Source organism: Acanthopagrus latus, chromosome 3, assembly GCF_904848185.1.
Source record: "Acanthopagrus latus isolate v.2019 chromosome 3, fAcaLat1.1, whole genome shotgun sequence".
NCBI lineage: Eukaryota > Metazoa > Chordata > Actinopteri > Spariformes > Sparidae > Acanthopagrus > Acanthopagrus latus.
Genome location: NC_051041.1, coordinates 12,219,371 through 12,244,337, shown reverse-complemented (window position 1 = coordinate 12,244,337; position 24,967 = coordinate 12,219,371). Strand labels below are relative to the sequence as shown.

The 24,967-nt window shown below is 44.7% G+C and overlaps 1 protein-coding gene and 1 long non-coding RNA gene across 3 annotated transcripts; one reads left to right on the top strand and one right to left on the bottom strand.

Moving 5' to 3' along the window:
- The first annotated feature begins 506 nt into the window (after window positions 1-506).
- On the top strand, window positions 507-24,967 carry LOC119016601. Its single transcript, XR_005074201.1, has 3 exons — window positions 507-605; window positions 998-1,154; window positions 24,784-24,967. It is a non-coding gene; the product is annotated as an uncharacterized LOC119016601 (long non-coding RNA).
- Window positions 2,476-10,835, bottom strand: hey1 (hes-related family bHLH transcription factor with YRPW motif 1). 2 transcript variants are annotated; one of them, XM_037092559.1, is made up of 6 exons: window positions 10,705-10,835; window positions 4,907-5,321; window positions 4,713-4,788; window positions 4,505-4,588; window positions 4,287-4,368; window positions 2,476-3,900 (listed from the first exon to the last, which is right to left on the bottom strand). In XM_037092559.1, exons 2-6 carry the CDS (start codon window positions 4,990-4,992, stop codon window positions 3,227-3,229), a joined length of 1,002 nt encoding a protein of 333 aa, XP_036948454.1. In that variant the 5' UTR covers window positions 4,993-5,321; window positions 10,705-10,835; the 3' UTR covers window positions 2,476-3,226. The 2 variants fall into 2 exon arrangements, with proteins under 2 accessions (XP_036948454.1, XP_036948455.1); XM_037092560.1 differs by having other exon boundaries at window positions 4,907-5,222; window positions 10,705-10,800.

The window sequence follows — 24,967 nt, the reverse complement described above, 5'->3', positions numbered from 1 at the left end:
TACTTGCAACCAATGCAACTTTAACCCGAAAGGGTTTTTATCTACTTATAGATATCTTACACGATTAATCAAATAACAAAATTCCTGTTGGTTAATTGTTTGTCAGTAAATTAATTAATCAACAATCCATTTCAGTATCAGACATTATAAGACAGCTCATATTTACAGAGGGAATGACTGATGACTGAAGGAGATAAGAAATCTGATTCTACATATAACAAGTTCTTAACCAGAAGGAATATAAGTAAGCGTATTTATTCAAGTACTCCGCTTGTTTACAATATCAGCTACTTGAATAATACTCAAAACCTCCACTAGGCAACATGGAAACAGGAAATGTCATCCTGTTTTATTCTACTACGTTTATGCAACAACTACATTTAACACACGTCACGTTTTTGTTTTATTTTATTTATTTATTTATGTTTTTCTTTTTTTTTCTTTTTTTTTTATCCAAGCAAAACAGTCGGGTCTCTGGAGAGCCCCAACTCTAAAGCAGTGCATGCTGGGATTGGAAATACTGCTGTAGTGCTGATTATATAATGCGACGAGCTTGAGTCAACTCTCAGCGGCGCGTATTTCATCGTTTCGAGATTTCAAGCCAGGTGAATTCACGTTTACGACTTCTGGGTGCCGACATTACCCACAATGCAACATAGGCTTCAACTTTAACTAGTTAGTTTCTCACAGACGCAGTAGTAACTCTCTAAGACCTGTAGAGTTATCCTTAAAGTACAGTTCTTGAGTAAATCTACATAGTTACATTCAATTACTGATTAATATACTCCTTGCTTATGGGTGAAAGCATCAATATTTGCAGTGTAATAATACAAAGTGCCACTGTCATAGGTTTAAAGGTGTCGCTCTATGTAACTTAAATATAAATGCAGCACTTGTAAATTGTAAATAATTGTTGTTATATTGTGAATATTAAGTTAAAATGTCTCAGCTCTGCTCTTACTGTCTCTGGCCCTCATCGTCCATGTTCCTGTGCCAGGGTCTCAGTTGTTGAAGTACCGTTTGCGACCAGCTGGGGGAGACAAAAGACAAGCTGTCCCCACCATCACTCCCACTGACCTTGTGGTTTTGGCTGCAGTCAGGCTGACATCATTACCTGGCCTTGCATCATCCTCCTCACCAGTGAAGGGGAAAAGGTAAAGAAGGGGGACAACGAGGGGACATAGAAAAGGGGGAAAGAGGGAGGGTGGACGTCTGAGAGGAAAAAAAAGGGAAGAAAAAAACAGGGATATTTGTTGGCGAGCAGGTAAACCTTTTGGACCAGCAGAGGAGGGGACGGCGTGCAGAGCCGAGAACAGAAGGTGCAGCTGGTGCGAGCCGAAGCGGTGGCAAGGGGACAAAAAAAAACTGTTCCCTGCACACTTCCTTTCTCACAGTTTCTGCTCCCTCTCTCCTGCTCTCTCTCTCCTTTGATCCCCCTGTTGCGCTCCTTTCTCCCCCCCCCCCTTATTCTATCCATCCCTCCTTCCTCTCCTTCTTCATCCTCTTCCAACCTTCCCTCCCTCCCTCCCCTCCTTCTTCCCCTCCTCCTCTAGTTCCCACGCAGCGCATGGGGCCAGCCGGGCTGCTATTGTCCAGGATATCCCCTCCTTGTTAATGGTTTCCTGTGCACACACAGAGGGCTGCTGAGAGAAACAAGCAGCCTCATCTGATACCAGGCGTCGCCACGTACTGTGGCGTCTCACACACACACACACACACACCCAGGCATCAATAAGCAAACACACACTTACACACACACACACACACACACTATCTCAAATGCTCTTGAGTAAACACATGCAAATGCACACTCGCACACATAAAAAGGACGCTGATAAGTTCACAGGTGATTTATCTGAACTCATTTATTACAGGGTTGTCATCACCACCAGCAACAACTCCGGAAAGCGGAGAAATCTGATTTGTCCGTGCTCGCTTGTGCTTTTCTTTTTTTTTTTTTTTCTTTTTTCTTCTTCTTTTTTTTTTTTTTTTACAACCATAAAATATACAAACTCACAGGTGAGGTTTAACAAGGAGAGCAGGTGTTGGTTTTTCTAAATGAGAAAAACTGAACTAAAAACAAAAGAAACAGCAAAATTAACTGAGTGATAGCGCTGCAACTTTGAGCAGGAGACAAGAAAAATAACTTGCCGACAAGGTGATGAAAACCAATCACCCGAAGCATCGGTTAACAGGCGGAAAAAGCTGGTAAACATGTGTGAATTCTAGACCGTTAAAGGGGCACTGCGCAGTTTAGGAGACAGAATTCAAACCATATCAAATCATATTGTCAATATCAAAGAGGTAATTATACAAAAAAAATGTGTCTTTTCCATAAGTGAATAAACAAGCTGCTCTCAGAGAAAAACAAGTTCCCCAGAACACTGTTTGAAGCTGGAAAGGTGGCAGGGTCTGCCACATATAAGCAATGTAAACAGTTTGAAACTGTGTTTTCCTTTAAGGTCAGTTTGTTTATTCAATTTATTCAGTCAGGAAAACGAAGAGAGTTTGTTTAGGCGTAAAAAAAAAAAAAAAAAAGAAGTCAGCTAATCAAGAGCCTTTTCTCTTCCTTCCTCAAAAACTACACAGTGGACCTTTAAGGACAAGATTTACTGGAACGTAACATGAGGATGGCGAGCTTTACACAATGGCTTGTGGGTAAATCACGGCCTGAGTTTATTTCAACCGAGCTGGTAGCTAACTTCTGTTCCCAGTATTTTGTCAAACAAACACCTGGTTTCGGTTATTCCACCCCATAAAATGCTGTAAAAAAAAAAAAAAAAAAAAAGGGGGGGGGTGACTCTCGGCTCTCCGCCGCCCCCCGCCCTCCCCTCCGTCCTCTCCATATGTAACCAGGACACCAACACCGGGTGAAAAACAAAAGGAGGGAGGAGGGGGACAGTTTCGCCCAGGAACTTTGACGGGCGGCGACTGCTTGACCATCTGGAAAAGCCATTCCTGATAGGCCGAGAACAGTGGGTGAGACTTCTAAAGGGGTGGGCAGGAACAAGAGATCAATCACTATAAATCACTCGTGTTGCTTTTTAGTCACGGTCTCTCCCTCCTCACTGCTTTTTTTTTTTCCTTCTATACAAAACACATTAGCAAGAAAATAATAAAAATCCTACAGCTATAGGTGGATCCTCTGTCAACATCATAGAAAAAAAATAGCACTTTCTTAAAGAGTCTTGTCCTCGAGAGTCCGGCTCAGAGCGAGTCACTTCAGTCAGAACGCTCCTATCTCCATTCCCCAGGGTCTGTAGGGTTTGCCCACGCTGGACGTCGGAGCTGGCGGGCTGATGGCGGTGGCGGGGGAGATGAGGGGGAAGGCGCTGAAGGGGAAGGGGAACGCCGAGAGGGAGGAGAGGAGGGGAGGTGAGAGCTTGGACGCCGATGAGGAGACCAAGGCGGGGTGGACGGTGGTGGGAGCAGCGGTGGAAGGAGGAACCCGGATCGGGCCCTGATCCGAGTGAGGGGTGGCACTGCCGCTCCGCCTGCCCGGGACGTGGGGCTCGGATGAGGATGATGAAGAGGAGGAGGAGGACGGGGTGGTCGAAGTGGATGCGGACGACAGGGGAGTTTGTGGGCTGCTGGTGGCGCTGCGGGGTAAAGGTGCCAAAGGCTGGTGCTGGTGCTGGTGCTGCTGGTGCTGCAGGAGGAGGGGGTGGGCGAGGTGGGCAGGAGGGGACCCGAACGCAGAGCCCCAGGCCAGGTGGCTGAGGCCGGAGTGAGCCTCTCTCTGGCTGGCGTAGTTGTTGAGGTGGGAGACCAGGCGGAGGCGCAGGGGGTCCGTGCTGTCCAGGCCCTCGATGATGCTCAGGTAACGGGCCGTCTCAGCCAGACACTCCCTGAAACCCAGACCGCGGTAGTCCATCGCCAGGGCATGGGCGTCAAAATAACCTGAGGGGACGGGAGGAGGAAGGAGGCAAGATCAGTTAAACCTGTCAAGCACAGAACAAGTTTCTCCAGAAGTGAAGGAGTGTGTCTGACATGAATCAATATGCCCCTAGCTTTGGGGCTCATCACTCAAAACGACACGCGTCTAAATGAGGGAAAAAGAAAAACCCTGACAGACCAGTTTTGAGTCATTTTTATGAACCTTTTCTTCTTTTTTCTTGAGCTCTTTTTTTTTTTTTTAAGCATTCAACTTCCACTTTTCCCTCTCAGGCACACACATTCAGTAGGATTCCTGAGTCCAAAAAAAGGTTTTCCTGTAAAAAAAAAAAAAAAAACAACTAAACAACAACTAAAAAACTAAAACACTAAAATAGAACAAAAGTACACACCTTTGCCTCCAGCAGCATGAAGCATCTTCAGATGGTCAACAGTCATCTGCAAAATCTCTGCCTTCTCCAGTTTGGCTGAGCCCTTCAGAGAGACCAAAAATCAGCCAATTTAACAACATGAAAAAAATGACACAAACGCACAAAATGCTTCCATATTTCTGGACTTTAAAGTTTACTCTGCATCAGTGGTATCAAACTTTTGGTTGCCTGTTGCTCACCTGTTTCTCAAAGGCGCTGGGGACCAGCCTGCGCAGCTCGCTCAGGCTGTTGTTGATCCTGTCCCGGCGCCTTTTCTCGATGATCTGAGCAGAGACACGACATGTGTTATTTGGCTGTTTTTCTTTCTTTTTCTTTTTTTCTTTTAGAAAGTCACGCACAAGGTCTCCAACTGCACAGAGAAAACGATCTTTAAATACAACTACTTACTCCTCGACGCCTCTTCCTCGCCTGCACCTGAGTGGACGTGGTGGGCGACATGGACCCGAGAGGAGAGCTCATGTTCCTTTAAAACACATGAAACGAGAAGATTCGTAAATACATATATTCTTTTTTTTTTTTTTTTTATCCCGCCGGGCTTCCCGTTATTTTTGACTAACTTTATGAGAGGCGTAATAACTTACCCATTCTCGTCCGCGCTCTCCTTCTCCACCTCTATAGTCTCGTCCAGCTCGCTGTCCGAGGAGCTAAAGTCGTGGTTCCTCTTCATTTTTTTTCAGTCCTCGACAATAAAGTCCTTCAGTGTCTCTGCGTGTTGTGTCTGTGTCTGACGTGCGTCTGCCCAGGTTTGCCCGGAGCGCCTCCGTTTGAAGCGCTCGGCTTTCCCACGGTGTCATTTCAACTGTGGTGCCGGCCAACAGGGGCGGGGGCTCCGGCCGGAGCGGCCAATCGCGGAGCGGCGGTGGGTTTGAGTGACAGCGCGGTTGGTCCAAGAGCGTCCTAGTGCGCGTCGACAAGTCCGAGAGGAGGGAAGAAAGTGAAGACATCTCACTCTGTGGGCTTTCCTGGAGGCTCTCAGAGAGAGCTGACCCTTGGTATCTGTCATGTCATTTATTTAAAGGCAAACACGATAAAACTTACAGTAAAACAAGATCTTAGGTGTGAATTAACATATCGATCGTTCTGTTGCAGTTTGTGCAAAGCTTTTGGCGTTTGTCTTAACAATCTAACCACAAGGGTCACTTAGTTGTTATGGAGCTGTCGACATAATAACGAATAATCTTTAGCAATTTTCTCATTAAAGTCTATATATATATATATATATATATATATATATATATATATATATATATATATATATATATATATATATATATATATATATATACATTGAGGTTTTTTTTTTTTTGTTTTTTTTTGAGCACTGAGTACTGCTCATCCATCGTAGTTTTCGAATTTGAGATTCAAAGTTGTTTTTCAACATCAGTTTGGCAACTCTCCTGACAAAGGAAACAACATCCTGAAACTAATAGAGCTCGTGAATACATCGTTTTGTCAACTCGCTTCCAAGATCAGCAACAAGCTTTCATTTTTTATTTCTTAGTAATACTTGAAGATTTGCTCCCGCTATGTGAGTCGAGCCACTGAAAGCTGTGTAATGGCCCGCCCCCTCCAGACTGCAAGTGAAACTGACCTTTTAAAGTAAAGCTAATGGCTCTCTGTGGCAGCTGTTTCACCCCGTCCAACTTTGTAGTCTTGTCATTACTTTAAAGTGATGGAATACTCACACGCACAGACGACAGTTAATGGCGAGGAAAAGATATTCTAATTTACTGAAAACGGTCATGAAATATAATCTACATGATGAACTTCAGCTAAGGCCAGGGAGAGATCCTTCTTATATCATTAAAATCAGTCTGTCAAATACTAACTAGGTTTAAGTCTTTCGGATTAAAGTACACAGACATATATTTCCATTTTCAACTTGAGTGTCACGACTTAAATTGAAAACTTGTGCCCATGTACACAAATATTATCAACCATTTCACAGACTGCTGTGATGCTGGTTTGGTAGTGGGCATATTGAGTAGTGAGGCATCCGAGCCATGTCTTCACTGGGTAAGTCCAACCACATCAACTCAATTATAAACCCACTAATTACGCAGCACAACTTTGCATCTAGGGGCTCGATCCTTAAACCCTGGTTTCTGAATTCTTTGAAAGTTTTGTGAAATTCTTAAAGGGCCACTGCGCAGTTTTCAGGGAAGAATTTCAAACTCAGAATTTGAACATTTACAATATCAGTGAAGCAATAAAACAAAGCCCACGTTCCGTAAGTGAATAAAGAAGCTGTTCTCAGAGGAAAACAAGGTCCCCAGAACACTGTTCGAAGCTGGAAAGGTGGCAGGGTCCGCCACATATAAACAAAGTAAAACAGCATGAAAATGTGTTGTCCTTTAGGATCAGTTTATTTATTCCATTTATTCACTCAGGAAAACAAAGAGAGTTTATTTAGACATAAAAAAAATAATAAAAAGCTTTTTTTGTCTTCCTCAAAAACTACACAGTGGCCCTTAAAGGACAATATTTGTGTATTCAGTTTATTAAGTCATGAAAACAAAGTGTTTAAAATCTCTTCCCAAAACTACATAGTGCACCTTTAATTTATCAAATGTCCATATAGTTCCCTCCTTCCACGCCCTCCATCACCTTGGCCTTGCTCTCAGCTGACAAGTGATTGAGCCTCCGCCACTCAGCGTCACAAAGACCTCGTAGTGATCCATCTTCAGACACATAGAGGATCTTTGGAGAAACTTTGACAGCGGCCCAATGGACTTTCGGTCCGTGACTGCCCTCCCTCCCCTCCCTCCCTGCCTCCCTCCCCCCGTGTGTGTCCCGGTGGTGATGAGGAGTGGCTGGCCGGCTGTCAGCACGCGCTGGCCGTGGGAAAGTTCCCTAACCGGCGCTGATAACCAATCAGAGGCCGGCGGCCGTCTCCGGCGCTGGAATGAATGGAGCAATTGGTCGGGGCGACGGGCGGTCTGCGAGCGAGCGTGTGAACCTGTAATCCAATACTAACTCAGCCTGGGAGGAGAGACAGGGAGCACCGCCGCAACCAGAGGAAGCCACCAAGTCTAATCTTACCCCACAGAGAGACCTCATGCACGGCGGAGACGCTGTGGGGACTTCAAGGACTCCTGTGTGCTCGCTCGACAAAAGAGCGTAATGCAATCAAAGGCCCGGTCTCCACACCAGCACCAGCACCACAAGACCGGTGGCTCCTATAATGGTCACACTCCCCAAATAATTTGACAGAGCTGCTGGTGTGTGTTTGTACACAGGGAGAGCTCGTGTTACTGCATGTGGAGCTGGGGCCCTTCAGTGGAGGGTCTCCTGCAGGGGGGGTATTTAACTATTTAAGTCGGTCAATAGGGAGGGATGATATTATATAAGACAGGCTGTTATATAACTGCAGTTGTTTTACAGGGCCTTGTAATTATTTTTGTCTGGGTCATTTATTTGAGTAATATAATAGATTGCAGTTATCAGTCATCTTAGCAGTAGGCCTAGCTAATGAAGACTGTGTATCCACGCGAAGAGGTGAGGGGACGCTGCTCTCAATTCTGTAGCAGGGGCCTAGGCTAACTCCAAGCTAAGCTAGGCCGGCTAGCTTAGCTTGGAGTTAGCCTAGGCTGCTGCTTTCGTTCGCTTCCTATTCAGTGTAGCCTACACTGAATATTTCATAGATGGGAGCAAGAGCTTTTGACTCAATCGTTTTAAAAAAAATAATTTTGCAGCTGGTTAGCTGTTAGTTAGCTGTTGGTTAGCTGGTCTGTTAGGCCACAGTCAGTCCTACAAAATATGTCTACCAGCACCCCTTAAGTTCACTAATTGACATGTTACATCACGCTGATTTAAACTGTAGGCTAAAAGACGATTTGCTGTTTTACAAGATTTTTCTTGTTTCTTGCTAATGTAAAGTCGAAAATGTGCATTGTTTGCTTTAATGCATGTTTTGTGTGGCTTAAACGAACAGGATATAAAGACATAAAGGGGCACTATGTAGATTTGGAGACAAACTTTAACACTTAAGATATTAGTGAGGTAATAATACAAACTCAGAAATATAGTTTTATTTGCCAAAACTGAATAAAGAAGATGCTCTCAGGGGAAAATAAGCTCCCCAGAACACTGTTTGAAGCCAGAAAGGTGGCACAGTCTGCTAAATATAAACAAGGTCAAGCAGTGTGAAACTGTGTTGTCCTACAAAGTCAGTTTGTTTGTTCAGTCATGACAACAAAAAGAGTTTGTTTGTTTAGTTTGTTTAGGTGTAAACAAAAAGAAATAAGTCAGAGAAATTCTTTTCTCTTCTGATTAAAATTTCCTCTCCAAAACTACATAATGTACCTTTAATTACTGAACTTTAAAGGTGCTAGAGGGCAACTTTTGCCACCATCGCTTTGCTTTTAATTCAGCACCATCCCCCAACACTTTCCAGTTTCTCAAACGTATGAACACTGTCAGGCGGCCACACCGAGGCCAGTGCGTGCAGGCTGCGCTCCTCCAGCCTGTTTCGAAAATGTCACTTTAAAGGTCACTTTTTATTAATAACGCCTCCTCTGAAACACCCCCCTGCAGGCAACAAGACTGAAAAGGAACGAGGAAACAGAACCGTGATTCATCAGACATGAACGCAATAAAGCAATATGAATTAGATACGCCACCGTTCATTCTCCGAGGGAATGTACTGTTACTGCGCCGATAGAGATCGGCAGAAAACACTAAATTATGGATCACACGCACACACTCGTACTCACACACATACGCATAGGCAGTACTATGGCGATCCTTATCAGTGGGAAGCGACCAAAGGCGTAATGGTCATCACAGAGAGAGGAGGCTGCCTTGTTTGGTTTATATGAATGAGAGGAAGCACTTAGAGCTGTTTTCATCTTATTGTTGTCGCACAAGGCTGCGCTTATAGCCTGACAGACACACAACAGATGCACTCCCACATTCATCGAAGTGATTATTGGGCGAGCCGTGTGTGCGCGCTGGGGAAGTGGGAGTTGCATTCACATGTGTCCGAGCTCATGCAACCTGAGGCCTTTGTCACAATAAACACAGGTGTGCGTCCACATTAGTTGCTGAGTGTGTGTGTGTGTATATGTGTGTGTGTGTGTGTGTGTGTGTGTGTGTGTGTGTGTGTGTGTGTGTGTGTGTGTGTGTGACTGGGGGGGGAGTGGGAGGAGGAGGAGGAGAGGGAGAGGAGGTGGGGGTGAGCCCTCTTGTTGTATTTCAAGTTCACCCAGAGTTCCCACGCTGTTATTTTCTGCACGGCTGTCTTTGTTCTACCGGTCTCATCACATGTTGTGATTAGTAGGGCCTTTCAGGGGCCGCCCTTTGAAGGTGAGGGCCCGCAACACGACATCATCAAATCCTCCTCCTCCTCCTCCTCCTCCACCTCCTCCTCCCCCTCCTCCACCCCTCTCCTCCCGCTGCAAAATCAGGCCACCAAACCGACTGGAACTCTGGGGCCAAAATAACCAGGGCTGCAGTGACGGTTCACCTCCACTGCTCCCCCCACTCTTGTATTAATTTCTGTTTTTGTTCACGTCTAATTTCCCGTTTTCACATATTTCCCTCCATCTCATCGATTCTTTTCTCCCTCTCCGTCTGCACTTTTTCGGTCAGGTTGAATTTGAAAGGGATTTTGTCTCTCCAAACCTTCTCTTTGGCTTCCAAACACTAAATACTGATACTGATAAGAGGAGGGTGCATACCACTAACTGCTGCTAACTGTAGCTGCTAACTGTCGTTGCTTTTAGCTAGTAAGCATGGTTAGCATATCACCAAGGTAACCGCTAAATGCTGCTGTCACTGCTTTTACCTTGTAAGCATGGTTAGCATATCACCAAGGTAACCGCTAAACACTGCTAACTGTTGCTGCTTTTAGCTCGTAAGCATGGTTAGCATATCACCAAGGTAACCGCTAATCGCTGCTAGCTGCAGCTGCAGCTGCTGTTAACTAGTAAGCACAGTTGGTTAACCATGCAGCTAGTGGTATAATCAGTTGACTGTGCCTGAACTGGGACCTCAGAGCACCAGCCTATGAGCATGCTATCCTCAACAGATATCCCTGTAACATAATACAGAGACGTCTTAGAGGTTATGTCAAAACTAATATTTCTTCACATTCTGTTGATAATTTGAGTTCATTTTTTAACATTTTATGCAAAACAGTCTTGCACCTTTTAAACATTTTCTTAGAAATCAAATTTAAGATCGTCCTGAGTTTTTTAGGCTGGTAAAATGTCTCCTGTCTACCCCCACTGTACAGTCGCAAAGGGATTTCAGTTCAGCTTATTCATAAGCCACAAGTACATTTTTCTCGGCACTAACTTGTCATCAGCGCAGACATCAATCGAGTCTAGACTGTCTTACCAGAGGGATCTGGTTGGAGTTATGTGTGCACACTCACGCTTTGAAGTTTTTAAAGACGGATTCCTCCGATAAATCCCCCCCACTGCAGTGCAGAGTCCATATTTTTGCGTCATGTGTAACTGTATCCGCTGCTGGTATTTGCACAGTGGCCCACATGTCATCAGGTGTGCACTGTTTAGTTTAGATTTGATTTCCTGCGGGGGGCTTATGTGGCTCTAGATGACTTCACGAGCGTAAATTAAGCCGAGCTGCAGCGACGACAGAGCGACGTTGATGAACGATGTTGATATTGTGTTTGGGAACTCTCAGTTCCTACCCAGCCAAACAAAGTCATGCTGAACCGTTAAACGCGGGCTGACTTCTGGTGAGGCGGCACTCATCGACGCAAGATTAAAAACGCTCGTTCGGTCATTCACGCTTCATGTCAGCTTTGTCAGTGGTAAAAAATATCAGTCATTAATGAGGTTGATTGTGACAGAGTGAAACAGTAATTGTAGCTGTCTGGGTCAAAGTGAGGGCCAAACTGTAATTAAATTACAGAGGAAATACAATTTGGCCATGTGAACCGGCTCTGAATGATAACACTCATAATAAAGAAGTCATCACTTAAAGAATCCGTTAAACCTGCTCACCACATCCTCTGCTTTGGTCCAATGAATCACATCCTAACTGACTCAGCCGATGACGGATATCAATTAAAAGTTAACCGCTGATGTTCTCTCTCCGCACTTCATGTTCTCACCCAGCGTGCTGTATACAAACCATGTACACCGACCTCTGTTATTTCTCTGAAGCTTTCTTTGGAAACAGCAAAAAAACAACTGTGGCATCATTCCGGTTTTTAAAGCAACATGATGTCACTTTTTACCCTAAGATGACAGCTTCAAAATCATTTTGATGGTGCAGTGTCTCTTAACAGGGCGAATGGTGTCTGTGTTTGTTGTTCTCTGAGTTTTCGATTGTAGTTTTGTCTGTCAGACAAATAGCTACGTTCCTGGGATTTGTGTATTTGACAGCGCTGCACTCAGAAACTGTGGGCCAGGAAAAGTTCTTTTAAATGTGACAAAAACATAAATGTGCACGAAAAAACGACGAGAGGAGGGGCGGCAAAACGTGAAACTACCTTGTCAAACCTATTTTATAGTATTGTTACGATGCAAAATGATGCTTTTGTTCCCATAATTGACCTACTTCCAGTGCAAGGTGTCCGCCATTGCCCGGACTTTCAAAAATGATTGATAACTGGGGATCCTACATATTTAGAAAGTTTAAAAAAATGTTTGCTTTTATTTTGCTGGAACAACAGGCAATACGTGCACCGCAGCAGCCCGGGTTCAAATGCTTTGTTCAAATCTTATACCACTGCCTCTCCCCTGCTTCCTGACACTCTCTCCTGCCAAGGAAAGGCTAAAAAGACCCAAAATAATCTTTATATAACAAAAAGAGAGAAAAAAAGGGGCATCTCACAGGCTAAATTGAACCTCACGGTGGGCCAACTGTGGCCTGCGGGTGCCACTTTGGGCAGCCCCCGGACTAGAGGAATTTAAAAGTGATGACAGTTAAATCGTGTTTTTATAGTAACTGCAATATGGAAGTGCGCAGTAAACACACTGCAGAAGAATCGTTTCATTTCTGTGTGCCTTTTACGCTCAGCAAAGGCAGCAAACACGGGCCACGCATTCATGTGATTCGGCCAATCGGATGGCGCCCGGGCAATCCTCAGATTACTCTATGTCAACAGTGTGCCTATTAAAGCAGACAGACATAGGAACTGCAGAGCTAATATTTAACATTTGTTGGTGGTATCGCAAGTCATATCGTCATGGCAATACCGAGCAACGCTGTCACATGTTGCAGATTTTTACAAACATGGTGCAGGCCCAACACAAACAAGACAGAAATCCTAGAAAAAGTGCAGTATGCCCGGCACGTCTGATAAGGTTTAAGGAAAAGGATAAGGTCCTCTCTCCATAGTTAAAGTTGCATATTGGACTGCCACTGGTTTTCCAGTCGCGAGGTCATAAAAGCACGCTTCTACAAACAGCGTCTAAGAAACCAGATTCAGCGTAAGCACAGAGAAATCAAATATCTTCTTAAACAGCCCTCTCGTGCGTCCGTCTGCGGCGAAGCTCAAACATACAAGAGAAGCAACAATAAGCAAGCCGACGTTTGAGTGGGGGCGCCCTTTAAATATTTGCTGTAGCCGAGCACCGCCGCTTTTGAAGGTGAGCCACGGTCAAACCGCGGAGAGCCGCGGCGTCTGCAGGTTAGCCGCAGACAGATGTTCGTCCGCTCCGAAAACAATACGGCGAGGCAGCTCTCTGGTGAAACCCTGCGGAGGGCGAGCCTTGTTGTTGTTTATAAATAGAGCCGTATCGGAGCCCTGAGGAAGGCCAACTTTGTTTCCCCTGACAGGGAGAGGAAGCGACGGCTAATTCTGCTCCAGACGTGTGTGACACCCGACCATTGTGCCTCAGAGAGAGGGAGAGAGAGAGAGACAATGTTCATGAATGTGAGTAGCTGTAGGAGGGTGTGTTGTTTGTGAGGCAGGGGTGAGGGCTGTGTGTGTGTGTGTGTGTGAGAGAGAGAGAGACACCCTTGTATTGTCCTTCAGGAGGGTGGGAGTCTCAACGTGGTTTCATTGTTTGCTGTTGTCTATCGCTGACAGTTCCCCTGTGAGTTCTGTTAACAGGGTCCGGTGGGTGTGTGTGTGTGTGTGTGTACTGAGGAAGTGAACGACGTGTCAGATTTGACCCACTGACACTGGTCTCTGTCTTGTCCCCCTCATGGGAAGTGTCGGAGGGCCTCCCTCTGTCACACACACACAGAGACCCAGAGAGAAACTCGCCCCGTCTCGATGACACAAGACAAACGGTTTTCTTTTGAAGTAGCTCATTTTTTTTCTTTTTTTTTTTGCAGCGACTTTTTTTTTTTTTCCCTGTTGCCCTCTTAATCATTACTTTAAGAGTGTCTCGTTCTATTCAAGGACATTTTTAGCAGTTCTTAAAATCTGTTTGTGTTTCACGCTAGAGGTTATAATACCTGAAGGCAATGCAAATAAACAGTTATTTGGCCTTTCCAGGCCTTGATAGGATATTATAGTAGTCACTCTGTTATTTTCTCTCATGGCTCAAACCTCAGCGGACAATGTTGTCACGAACTGCTTAGGAAACGACTCGTAGTGCAGCCCTATGTCATTGCAATTTTAGTCAAATGTAATGACATCTGAATTATGTTTATTATTAAATGATGAGGTAACGATGTACTTTTGCCTATTCCTTCATCTTTTTTCCCCAACATTATCTACACTTTATATCCAAAAGGACTCACACCGAATGTTTTCAACTATGACGATACTACGCAAAAAAACTGGGAGAGTCGTGTGAGTCTAAGAAGTTTATCATAAAAAGCAAGCTGAGAGATGGATGGAGAGAGGCGTTATTGTCATTACACAACAAAACCTGGTTTGGCTTCTTGTACGGAATACTGGAATGCATCTGTTAAAATATATATGAAAAAAATATGTAGAAGACGTTAATAAATAGTGATGGGAAAAGATTTAGCTTAAAATACGTGGGCTTGGAGTTGGTCTCAATTTTTCCACACACCATTAATCTCTCGTAGCTTCCGACTGTCCTAGCAGCCTGTCCTCATCAGAAAAAATAACCATATACAGTAGGTCACCTTTGAAAGCAGCTTATTACAACCCATGTATGCAAAACAAGCATGGAACTTCAATCATTTTAACCCAAACCATGATGTTTTCCTAAACCTAACAAAGTAGTTCAGTAGTTTAAACCCAACCAGTATGTGAACATCCAATGCAGGTCTGGTTCAGTCATTAAGGTATGAGGACGTGCTTCATTCCTTCCCCGTCTGGTCCACATAAGCCTCAAGCCCACTGGGTTCTGTTAAAGATGTAAATCTTTAAAAGTGACTCACAACAATATATACTGCCATTGTTTAGAAAAAGGCTCCAAACATTGTTTGCTCGTCGGGGGACTATTTTCAGCAGCGGATTTATACACATTTGGTGCCCTGGGGAATATAAGCAGCAAAGACAGTGTTTGCGGGATTGTCTGAGAATAATTGTCATTGTTCATGTTTTATGCAATCAAGGAACACAGTCACCCGAAGCAACAGTGTGACTCATTTATATGCTGTTGGACAACAATGAATGTATGTATTTCAAGTTCTGGCAGCATCGACTGTAGATTGGATCAATACCTTTTTTTTGTTTGTTTGGGTTTTTTTTCTTCTTTTTTGTGGCACGACAAGAAGGAAAAACACAGACATATTACCAGACATATTCTTTAAAACAGAATAATGATACAACTCTACATATAACGTATGCTGTTAGCATTAGCACAACTGAGTTTAGCTGAACAGCTTCAGGTCTAATTTGGCTCTGCTCTCTCAGACACCTGTAGCACTTCCCAGACAGCGGGCTTGACGGACATATGTTGCAGGGATCACGTCTGCAATTCTTTTTTTTTTTTCCTACACAAAACTCAACCTAAACACAGCACCCCTTCATCTGCAGTCCTCTGATCTTCTAAATGTTCACTCTAATCCTCAGTCTGGTACATATGATATCTGAATTCAACAGGTGGATGGGAGGCTGACCTCAGCTGACTCCCATCCAGGAGTACCTGCTGGTGGGTATTCACAGGATGTCATCGTGAGCGCTGTCTGGGAGCGGCTGGTGTTTGTGGGGGGGTGTGGGGTTTGGGTGTGACTCATGTCTGGAGTCGGTCGAAACTCCTGGTGGGTGGTCACGGCGAGGAGAGAGTGAGAGAAAGTCGCGGAGAACAAAGGCGCCGATCTAACTTTCATCTCGACTCGAGGTAATTATCGCTCTGTGTTTGACCCAGTCACACTTTCCGACTGGCCCCTGCGCCCCCCCTGCAAAACCGCAGATTTTGTCCTGTTTTGACGTTTTTACACAACGAAGAGCATATGGGACGGGAGTGGCAGCTTAGATCCGAGAGAGAGTAACCTGCTGGCATGCGACAGAAGTCACGAGTAGCGTAAGAAGTTCACGGTCAGTGCCTCGAGATCGGCCGCGATTGCCTTAAATTTGATCCTTTGATACGGCTGCGGTGTGATCTCTGCGCCTGGCATGAAGGTATGTCAGCTGTGAGGCGAAAAACAACATTGGTTTCACGCGTTTGTCGAATGCGCGCACACGCACGCACACACACACACTCCCAATGCACACAAACTCCTAATCGCTCATCTCTAACCCACTAATTCGATAACGAGCCTGAACAGTCGAAACATGTTTTAACGTTTGACATTTGGCCTTGTGAAAAAAAAGTAAAAGGGAGCCAAACGAGCCTCCCTTCGGTATCTTTGCAGTCTTGGGATTGAGCACCCCCACCCCTCCTCCTCCTCTTCCTCCTCCTCCTCCTGCAGCGAGGGGTTGCTGGTCCTCTGACCCCGGTAATGATGGAGGGTCAGGAGTCAGGTTGTGTGAAGGGACCGTCTACGTCTGCAGAGCGCGTGAGGAGCGCCTGGGAACCAGAGCTCGCCGTGTGATCCCGTGAAATTGATCTCTCCGGAGGGGACCAGTGTGTGTGTATTTATTTTATGTGCGGTGGTTGTGTGTGAGTGTGTGTAGGAGGGGGAGAGACCGCGACAGGAGACACACCAGCGGAAATGGTAGATCTTGGCGGTTGGGCTGTCGTGCCGTGACCAGGGTGCCCTGTCTGCCTGCTTGTCTGCAGCGGGGATGACAGGAGACGGCGGAGGAGGGAAAAAACTTAAAGCTTTATTGTTTCCTGAGAAAAGAGAGAAAGAGGCAAATAAAACCCTCCAAATTAGCATTTCCTCTCGAAATAGCTAAATGCAGCACGAGGCTATCAATCTCACACAGCCAACAGAGAATGAAAGGAACAGGCTGACACTCTGGGAAATAGGTTTACTTTCTTGCAGGAGGTTAGAATCACATTCACTCTCATGTTTGTAAGGTAAAAACTTTATGCAGCCGGAGTCAGCTGCTGGTTAGCTTAGCCTAGCATATAGATTGGGAAAGCGGGCCTATCCAACCGTAATGACGGCCCATTATTCCAAAGAACAGAAAAACAAGTCCAAAAAACGCCATAGCGATGGAAACTCCTGGCTTGCTGAGCGGTTACACACACCTCCAGAGCTCAGTAACGTGCACACGTCAACTTCCTGTTTCTGGTCTTAACGCTAAGCTAAGCTAAGATGCTGCACTCTGCGCCTAGCTTTATAAAACAGGCAAATAGGAGAGTGGTATCCATCCTCTCATCTAATTCTCAGAAAGAAACTTAATAAGTGTAATGTTCTAAATGTTGGACTTTTACTTTAATGGGGAAACATGTAATATGTGGCCAGAATTCAAAGGACGCTCCAAAAATATATAATGGATAATGGCTGCTCATGAAACTATTTGTTAGCTATCTTTAGCTGAACCGAGGTGTTGTTTGCTAATTAGCTTAGTTAGCCAAAATGAGTTGTAAAGGCTATGAGGGGCTATCAGACTGTTGCCTCTTGTGGTACAGTGTGGTATTGAGAGACAGATAGGACTGGAGCTAGCTGGTTAGCACGCTAACCTCAGTAGACTCAGTAGACATTTCTGCAACATAATACACAGACATCTGTAATGTCAACACTGTTGTTTCTTCACATTTTCTTTGTTGATATTAGTTCTTTTTTTTAAAAGTAAGTTTGGAGGCCTTTTTATGCAGGCAGTTGTTTTCTATTCCAGCTGTTTTTAAGGACAAGAACTTCATCTGTTGAGGAAGGCAAAGGGATGTATTTTCAATCAGATTACGTCTTCCACCACCCTGTGTGCACAAGTTTGATAATGCATGTTGTTTTTCCTCGTGCTCCAGCAGTGTAAATGCACTGACCAACACCACCTCATGAAGAGTGTTTCCTAAAGAGAGAGGTTGTTTTGATGTGTGTGTGTGTGTGTGTGTGTGTGTGTGTGTGTGTGTGTGTGTGTGTGTGTCAGTATCTGTGAGACAGACCCCTCCAGTGGAGGGCCGCGGCCGCTCTTTCATCTTCAGCATCTGCTATTCTTCTTAGCGCTCTCGGGCCGATCCTCCCCTGTCTGTCTGCTCTGCCTATTTAGATGCGACCACTTCAGTCGTATCTGCAGGCTCGTTATGGCAGCTCCGAAACCAATCCCTCCTTGTGCTTATTCAATCACAGAGGGATCTCGTGAGCTTTCTCGTCTGTCTGCTCCCCTCTCGGAGGCTTTGCACAGACATTTTCGGAACAATCAGATCTATTAGTTGGGACTTGTGATGTCTGATCCCTCCGCTGTACATGGGGCCGCCGTGGAAATGCGGCACACCCCGCTCGGAAATTCCTTGAGGTTTGGGGAAAAAAAGAGAGAGAGAAAGTTTGTGAAGTACCCAGTCAGAGTTTTGCATATCTTTGAAGCGGTGCCAGGAATGTCATTATGAATGGATATGCACTGTTTTATTATGTGAATGATGGCGAGGGCGACGGAAGGTGTCACATCAAACATCCAGCGCATTTACAACAATGACACAGATGAGAAATAAGCAGATATACGACAATGTGTTCGCCATACGCACAATACAATACAATGAACTGTATACCAACCATACTGTATAACATGTTAGTACACTAAAGAGCCGATCACTGATTCACTGTCATGGTTTAACAACCACCAGTAGATTCTCATGAATATGAGAAAAATATCTTTATTAACATCATGGTGTGTATCACTGTGTCATCTGGCTATATTATACATTGCTCCCAGACCTTTTGTATCATAATTCAAGAACCTGTGTGTGTTCACAAGAGTCACACTATTCAAAAATTAGTTATGAGCAAGACGACACTTTAGAATGTGTAATAAAATAAGCAAATAAGCTGTTAATACCAGTAGTTTTATGTCCTGCTACACAAAGAAAAGACCATATTTAAGAAGTACGTACAACAGCTTCCTTACAGACGATCAATAAACAGTAATTAGGAGGTTAATGGGGTAAAACTCCTAAAGGTGCGATATGCGTTCAGTAATAGGTTTATCAGGATGGGATAAACTTCTACTTTTACCAGTTATTTTTTAAAACATGTTGTTTTACTTGTCCTTCAACATCATAGTGTCCATTAAATGTGCTATCTGTAAGAGAAGTTGATTTCTAAGTCTCAAACACAACTCTTGTGCTGTAGTTCGGCCTCACGTCATGGTCAGTTTTTGATGACTCGTCTTGCCAACAGTTCACACGCAAACATTATCAAACAAGAACCTGTGTGATATACTGTCCATATATTTTTCAAATGTGTTTTATTTATACTCGCTGCTAAAAAAAACCCCTCTCAGTCCAAAGATTGGCTGCTATTTTTAGAACAGAGTGAGAACTGGCTCCTACTGTAACTTTGACATCATTGCAGTTTCATATAAAAATATCATCTCTAAACCTCCAATTAATGCATACCACACAAAACATAATGTAAAACCATTGAGAATAGAACAGAATGTGATGTATAAAATAGTTTTTCACTTTGTGCACAAGTCAAATCCAGGTTTGTGGGAAGTCGCACACTCACCCAGGCTGAGAGAGTCTGCCTTACGTGTTGTCATTACATCACTCAGAGACGAGACTCAAAACACTCATTAGACAGACTTCCCCGGACTGTTTGCGTTTGGACTTGTGAGTGACGTGTGTATGCATTTGTGTGCATGCGTGCATGTGTGTACTTGTGTGTGCGCGCGCACATACATGCCCCGAAGAGTGCATTGTGAGCAAACGCTGTGATTTGAGTTGGGTTCGCCAAGCTTTGGCTTTGCTATGTGTGTGTGTTTGCGTGTGTGTGAGTGCGTGTTTGTGTGTGTTGTCACAGAGCGGTTAGCGCAGCGCTGATTGCTGTTTATTTGGTCTGTGGGTTGACACAGAGCCTAGCAGTGAGGAGCACTACTGACAGCTCTGTTTTCATTGGGTCCCTGCGGCCGTACCAACACTAACACTGGGGTCGCGCTCTTCCCTCTGTCCCCCGCACCCTGAGACTCCCACACTGGGCTTCCTGTCTGCGCTTCGAAAATAACACACAGTAAATCATCATGATTACAACAAGATATTCTCAAAATTGTAGAGGACAATACTGAGAAAAAAGTGCTGTTTCGCAAAGCTCCATGAACTGCAACGTCGAGACAAGACGTGGCTGATTTTTAAGAATGTCACAGGAAGGAAAGTCAAGACATGATGGGATAAAGTTTGGAGCTTATGGCCCTCAAAAGGTTTAAAGGAATACGTTTGATTATTTGCTATCTTGTGGAAAGCTAGAAGATTTATACTGCTGTTGTGACCGTATGGAAAGTATCACACAAGTGACTGCTGGTTAACTTAGCTTAGCATAAACACTAGTAACAGTGGACCAGCTAGCCCGCTCTATCAATACGTGCATGTCTATGTTTTTTTTTAATTGGCAAAAAAACACTTGGCTACCATTTTTATTATTAGAAGACCAAACTGTGACTGACTACCAGCAGCCCTGGCTTTGACCTTCTTTTTGCAGCATGTAATGTAAAGGGGTCGCGACTGATTGAAGGATTGACTGAAACCTTTTTCACACAGGGGACATTTACTGGGAGCAAGCTCTCTATATTGCAGGATAAGTGCAGCAAGTCGATATTTAATGACACAACACAATATTGCAGCTACATACATCACTGAGATGGCCACAACATGACAACTACACGAATAAACAGCAGTTCAATTATACTTTCAAATAAATGGACGGGATTTGACTGTGTGACCACCTGTGTTGCTGTCCAACATTGACGGCCATCACGACCAATGAGAATGATGAGCAAAAATAATTAAAAAGAACGAGGTTGTAAAAATATCATTGTTTCCCTGTAACAGTTTATTTTTTGTTTTGTTTTGTTTTTGTTCTTTTTCACAGTCTGCAAGTTTTGAATCAAGCACGTTAGTTCCTTGATTTTCTGGTTGAACTTTTGACCACCCTTGCTCATGACATGTCACGGTTCGTCCGCTACGCACACAGACATAAGACGAACCACACACACACACACACACACACACACACACACACACACACTCGCACACACACTGACACATGCTGACATGCTCAAGATGGTATATGGTACATGAACACCTAGTCAACCGCGTAATGTGACCTTGTCTCAGCCAGCACACACATGCACACACACGCAGACACACACACACACACTGGTAAAGAGGTCATCGCTTTACCATCTGGTGGTCAGACCCCCACCACATACACACACACACACACACACACACACACACACACACACACACACACATAATTATATAATAACCTCTACTGTCCAAAGCACTGCACTGCCATGTCTGTCTCTTCACCCCACCTAACTACGCGCGCGCACACACACACACACACACAGCTGACATCTCCCTCCACTGAGAAGAAGTGATGAGAGTACTGGTGAATGAGAGGGGTGGGGTGGGATGCCGAGATGGGCCGGCTGTGTATATATGTGTGTGCATGTGTGTGTGTCCCTGCTGTAACGGCTGCTCCCGGCCGTCCACACAGCTGTCTGCTAGACACACTCACGAACACAAACACACACACACACACACACACACTGAGCGGCTGTGAGAGATCCCCCCCACGACTGCTTCCCAGGCCTGTGACGGAGCGAAAGGAAAGGAAAGGAGGGGAAACGGCTGGAAGGGATTACACACACATACACACAAACACACACTTACACACCAGCGACCACACGTGAAGCGTCATGCCTACAAACATACACACAAACACGTTATCTTGACAAAGTTTTTTTTGCGAGACAGCTGACGAACAGATTCATGTTGTTGTTCTCCACCTGCTCCTGTGTGAGCGTGTGAAGGAAAGTAAGACTTCATTATGTTCCCTGAATGTCAGCATAGAATTTTGTCCTCTGCGTATCAAATCAACGGAATCACTGAGGTATGTGAAATACAACCAAATATGGAACAACAACTAAAATATGGAAAACACCCAAATACAAGTAAAAACTACTAAAAATGGAAAAAAAGCAAATTAAGAAAAACGCAACCAAATATGGAAATGCAATGACTTATTTTTAATGTTGCAAACAAATTGGTGATTAATATTTACTAAACCTGTTTTCATTCATTTGTGTTCTCAGCTTTCAGTGCCGCCGTAAGTGAACCGGACTTGGAACACAGGGAACATAGACTTGAATGGAATCATTGGCGTCTGAGCAAACTAGCAAAGAGGAAAACCTTCCCTGGTAATACCTCGACACTTTGACAACTTCATCAGATGTCAGCAGAGATGTCGACGCTGAGGCGTCGGGCTCTCTAACACTTTGTCAGCAGGAAATTGTTTAGAGTTAACAGGAGACGGGACCCCGGTCTCAACAGGAAGTGATGGGCAGCCGCTTTGGTGAAACGCCGTGTGTCACGGGCAACTTTTAATACAGATGTGTCCATTCAACGCAACTTCTCTTCGATACGTATAAGGATGTGTCAAATCTGCCACATCAGGTTGCGTTTGAGCATCATTCACAGGTGTGTGTCGTTCTGAACAGGACCGTCAGATTCATTATGCGAAAGGTCACATCCTCTCGTAGAGAGTGTAGGTTTCACTCCTTGAAATGTTTTGATTGCAGAAAACTGGGCTATTTTAGTTATTTGTTGAGGGGCCTCATGGTATTTTGGACATGCCATGTGAAAACATGCAGCGGACTCACGAATATTCCCCCGTGTTTATGTTTGTATCGGACGCTTTACGCCGTGTTTGTTATCCCTGCAGATGGAAATAGACAGAGGCTGGAGTTTCACAGGCACAGGAAAGGCTTTGTTGGCAGTCGGAGCTGTCACTGCAGGCGTTAGGATCTGCATTGATGCAGCGTAGCCCGAGGCCTTGATGGTGATCAGGTCCGAGTCAAGAGGTACTGTTTGCATTTAGTGGCTCTTTTAATGAGAGACCGTGCAAGAAAACAAAGGAAGGCGAAGAGAAATAATCAAAGTCACTTGACAGGATGAGGCTCCGTGAAAATCAAAGTTGTGACATCGTGGCCACGGCTCCAGACCCCAGATTTAATGCCTGGTGCTGACCACACATACTTGCTTTGTAGCTTTTGTGCGATTCTCATGAATATTTGGGAGCATGTTGTTTGGGCGACAGCGGGTTCCTCTCTGTGTATGTTTGCGTGAGTGTGGCCGGCGTGGTGCGTCGAGCGAGGACTGTTGTGGTTATCGACGAATGCCTCTTGTGAGGGGACGGCCTAACGATCTGGGCAGAAGTTAAGAGGCTGGTGGTGTGTTTGTTGTGTGCGTTGAGAGTGTGGGAGCGAGACAGAGAGGGGAGACAAAGACGCGGCGACAGCCGGGAAAAGGAGGGCAGCGAGAAACACACAAGGAGCGGAGTTCAAGGTCAGACGGAGAGAGACACTCAGGGCCAAACCATACCGAGCGCTTCTGTGCGATTGCGGTCACAGGAAAGACAGGAAAGTGATCCTACCTAGCGTGCGTGTTCGTGCGTGTGTGTGTGATACGTTGGCAACCTGATCCAGTGGGAACATGGAGTCAACGTGGGCCGTACCGAGCCACAATCATAACAACAGGAAGCCGCGAGCACGACTGTCTTAACCCGGATTGTTCTACACGTTCACTAACTCACGTATAGGTCGGTCCTGAACAGCGGCTGGCACTGGCTCTGAATAGCTGATGGACACAGCATGTATTTATTTCTAAACGCGTGGCAATGTTAGGATGGGGAAAACGGACTTTGTGCACCAAATCTGTTACAGCTGTAGGATTACATGTAACAGGGGTTACAGGTTTGTTCGTTACCGTACTAAAAGTTGTCCCGTTCCTGTTCCACCATCGTCACATTGCAGTTATTGATCTTCCATGACCACACACACATACATGACCTCGTAACTATGCATCCTGCAAACAGCTGCGCGTAGGAAAGTACTAGCGTTGAAAATATGTTTATTCCACTCACTTCAAGAATAAAGGCATGCGCCAGCTAGATGGAGATCCAGCTGGGGATCCTTTCGGATGCTGTAAAAAAGACAAAACAAACAAAACAAAACTACTTAATACATCCAGCCTTCTACCCTGAACAGCAGCCTACACTGTGCCGTATCGCATTTTCTCCAGTGGAAGTACACCCTTGAGGGCACTTCATCATGTTTCGTCATGCACTTCTGCTGCACACGCACACACAAAAAAAAAATCAACAAACAAATAAGACGATAAAACAAGAAACGGTCCGGGAGGTGCTCAAACTCAGCAGCCGTCCCTCTATTACAGAATCAGAATCAGAATTCCTTTATTTGTCCTGCAAACGGGAAGGTTTCTTTGCCACGGATGCCAAAAGGGAAGCAACGTGACAATAAACAATGATAATAGTTAAAAATAAACAATAGAACAGACTTGCATATACACATAAATATAATATTGTACAGTATGAAAATGTAATTATAAACAGTGTGCTAGTGATTTTGTTATTTACTAATAATAAATATGAGAGTAAAAATGAGAGTCATGTGTAGTAGTCATGTGTTGCACAGTGCAGAGTGAGGTCTACTGGAGCAGTGCTGGTTGTGAAGTCTGACAGCAGCAGGCAGGACCTGCGATACCTCTCCTTCACTCACTTGGGGTGTGTATCAGTCCATCACTGAAGGAGCTGCCCAGTGCTGTGATAGTGATCTGCAGGGGTCACTATCATAAGCTCATCAAGTCTCCTCCTACCTGCTACTGAGATGCTGCTGCTCCAGCTGACTACTACTACAGAAAATGGCTGATGCCACCACAGAGTCACAGAAAGGAAGTCAGAAAAAGAACCTGAGCTTCCTCAGCAGATGGCGTCTGCTCCGACCTTTCTTGCATGTCGCTGCAGTGTGATCAGTCCAGTCCAGTTTATCATTCAGGTGAACTCCCAGGTATACCTGTAAGATGTCGCCATCTCACACTGGCATTGAGGATATTTCCATCTGTCTTCTCCTGATATGATGATTAAACCGCTGCATCACATTCAAGTCATCATAAATATACAGTTTGAGCAATCAATTCTAATTGCTGATATTTCAATTGTCACACACTGATGTTAGTTTCTTCATATTCTATTTGTTTTATTTCAGGTTAAATACCCATGCTACGCTATTAGCTAATCCGTTCCAGTTGGACCAGAGGATCTGCGAGGACATCTGCATTATGACGAGATAAAGATGGGGACCTATAAACAAGCCTCCCTGCTCGCACAATAATGGAGGAGGAGACACTTTCCCACATTGCAGATGATACTAAAACTAACAATCTTGTATT

Coding starts and splice junctions, on each gene's coding strand:
- hey1 (XM_037092559.1), bottom strand. CDS start 4,992: ATGAAGAGGAACCACGACTTTAGCTCCTCGGACAGCGAGCTGGACGAG. Junction 4,789..4,906: donor GAGAGCGCGGACGAGAATGG/GTAAGTTATTAC, acceptor TGTGTTTTAAAG/GAACATGAGCTCTCCTCTCG. Junction 3,901..4,286: donor TCATGCTGCTGGAGGCAAAG/GTGTGTACTTTT, acceptor CCGTCCCCTCAG/GTTATTTTGACGCCCATGCC.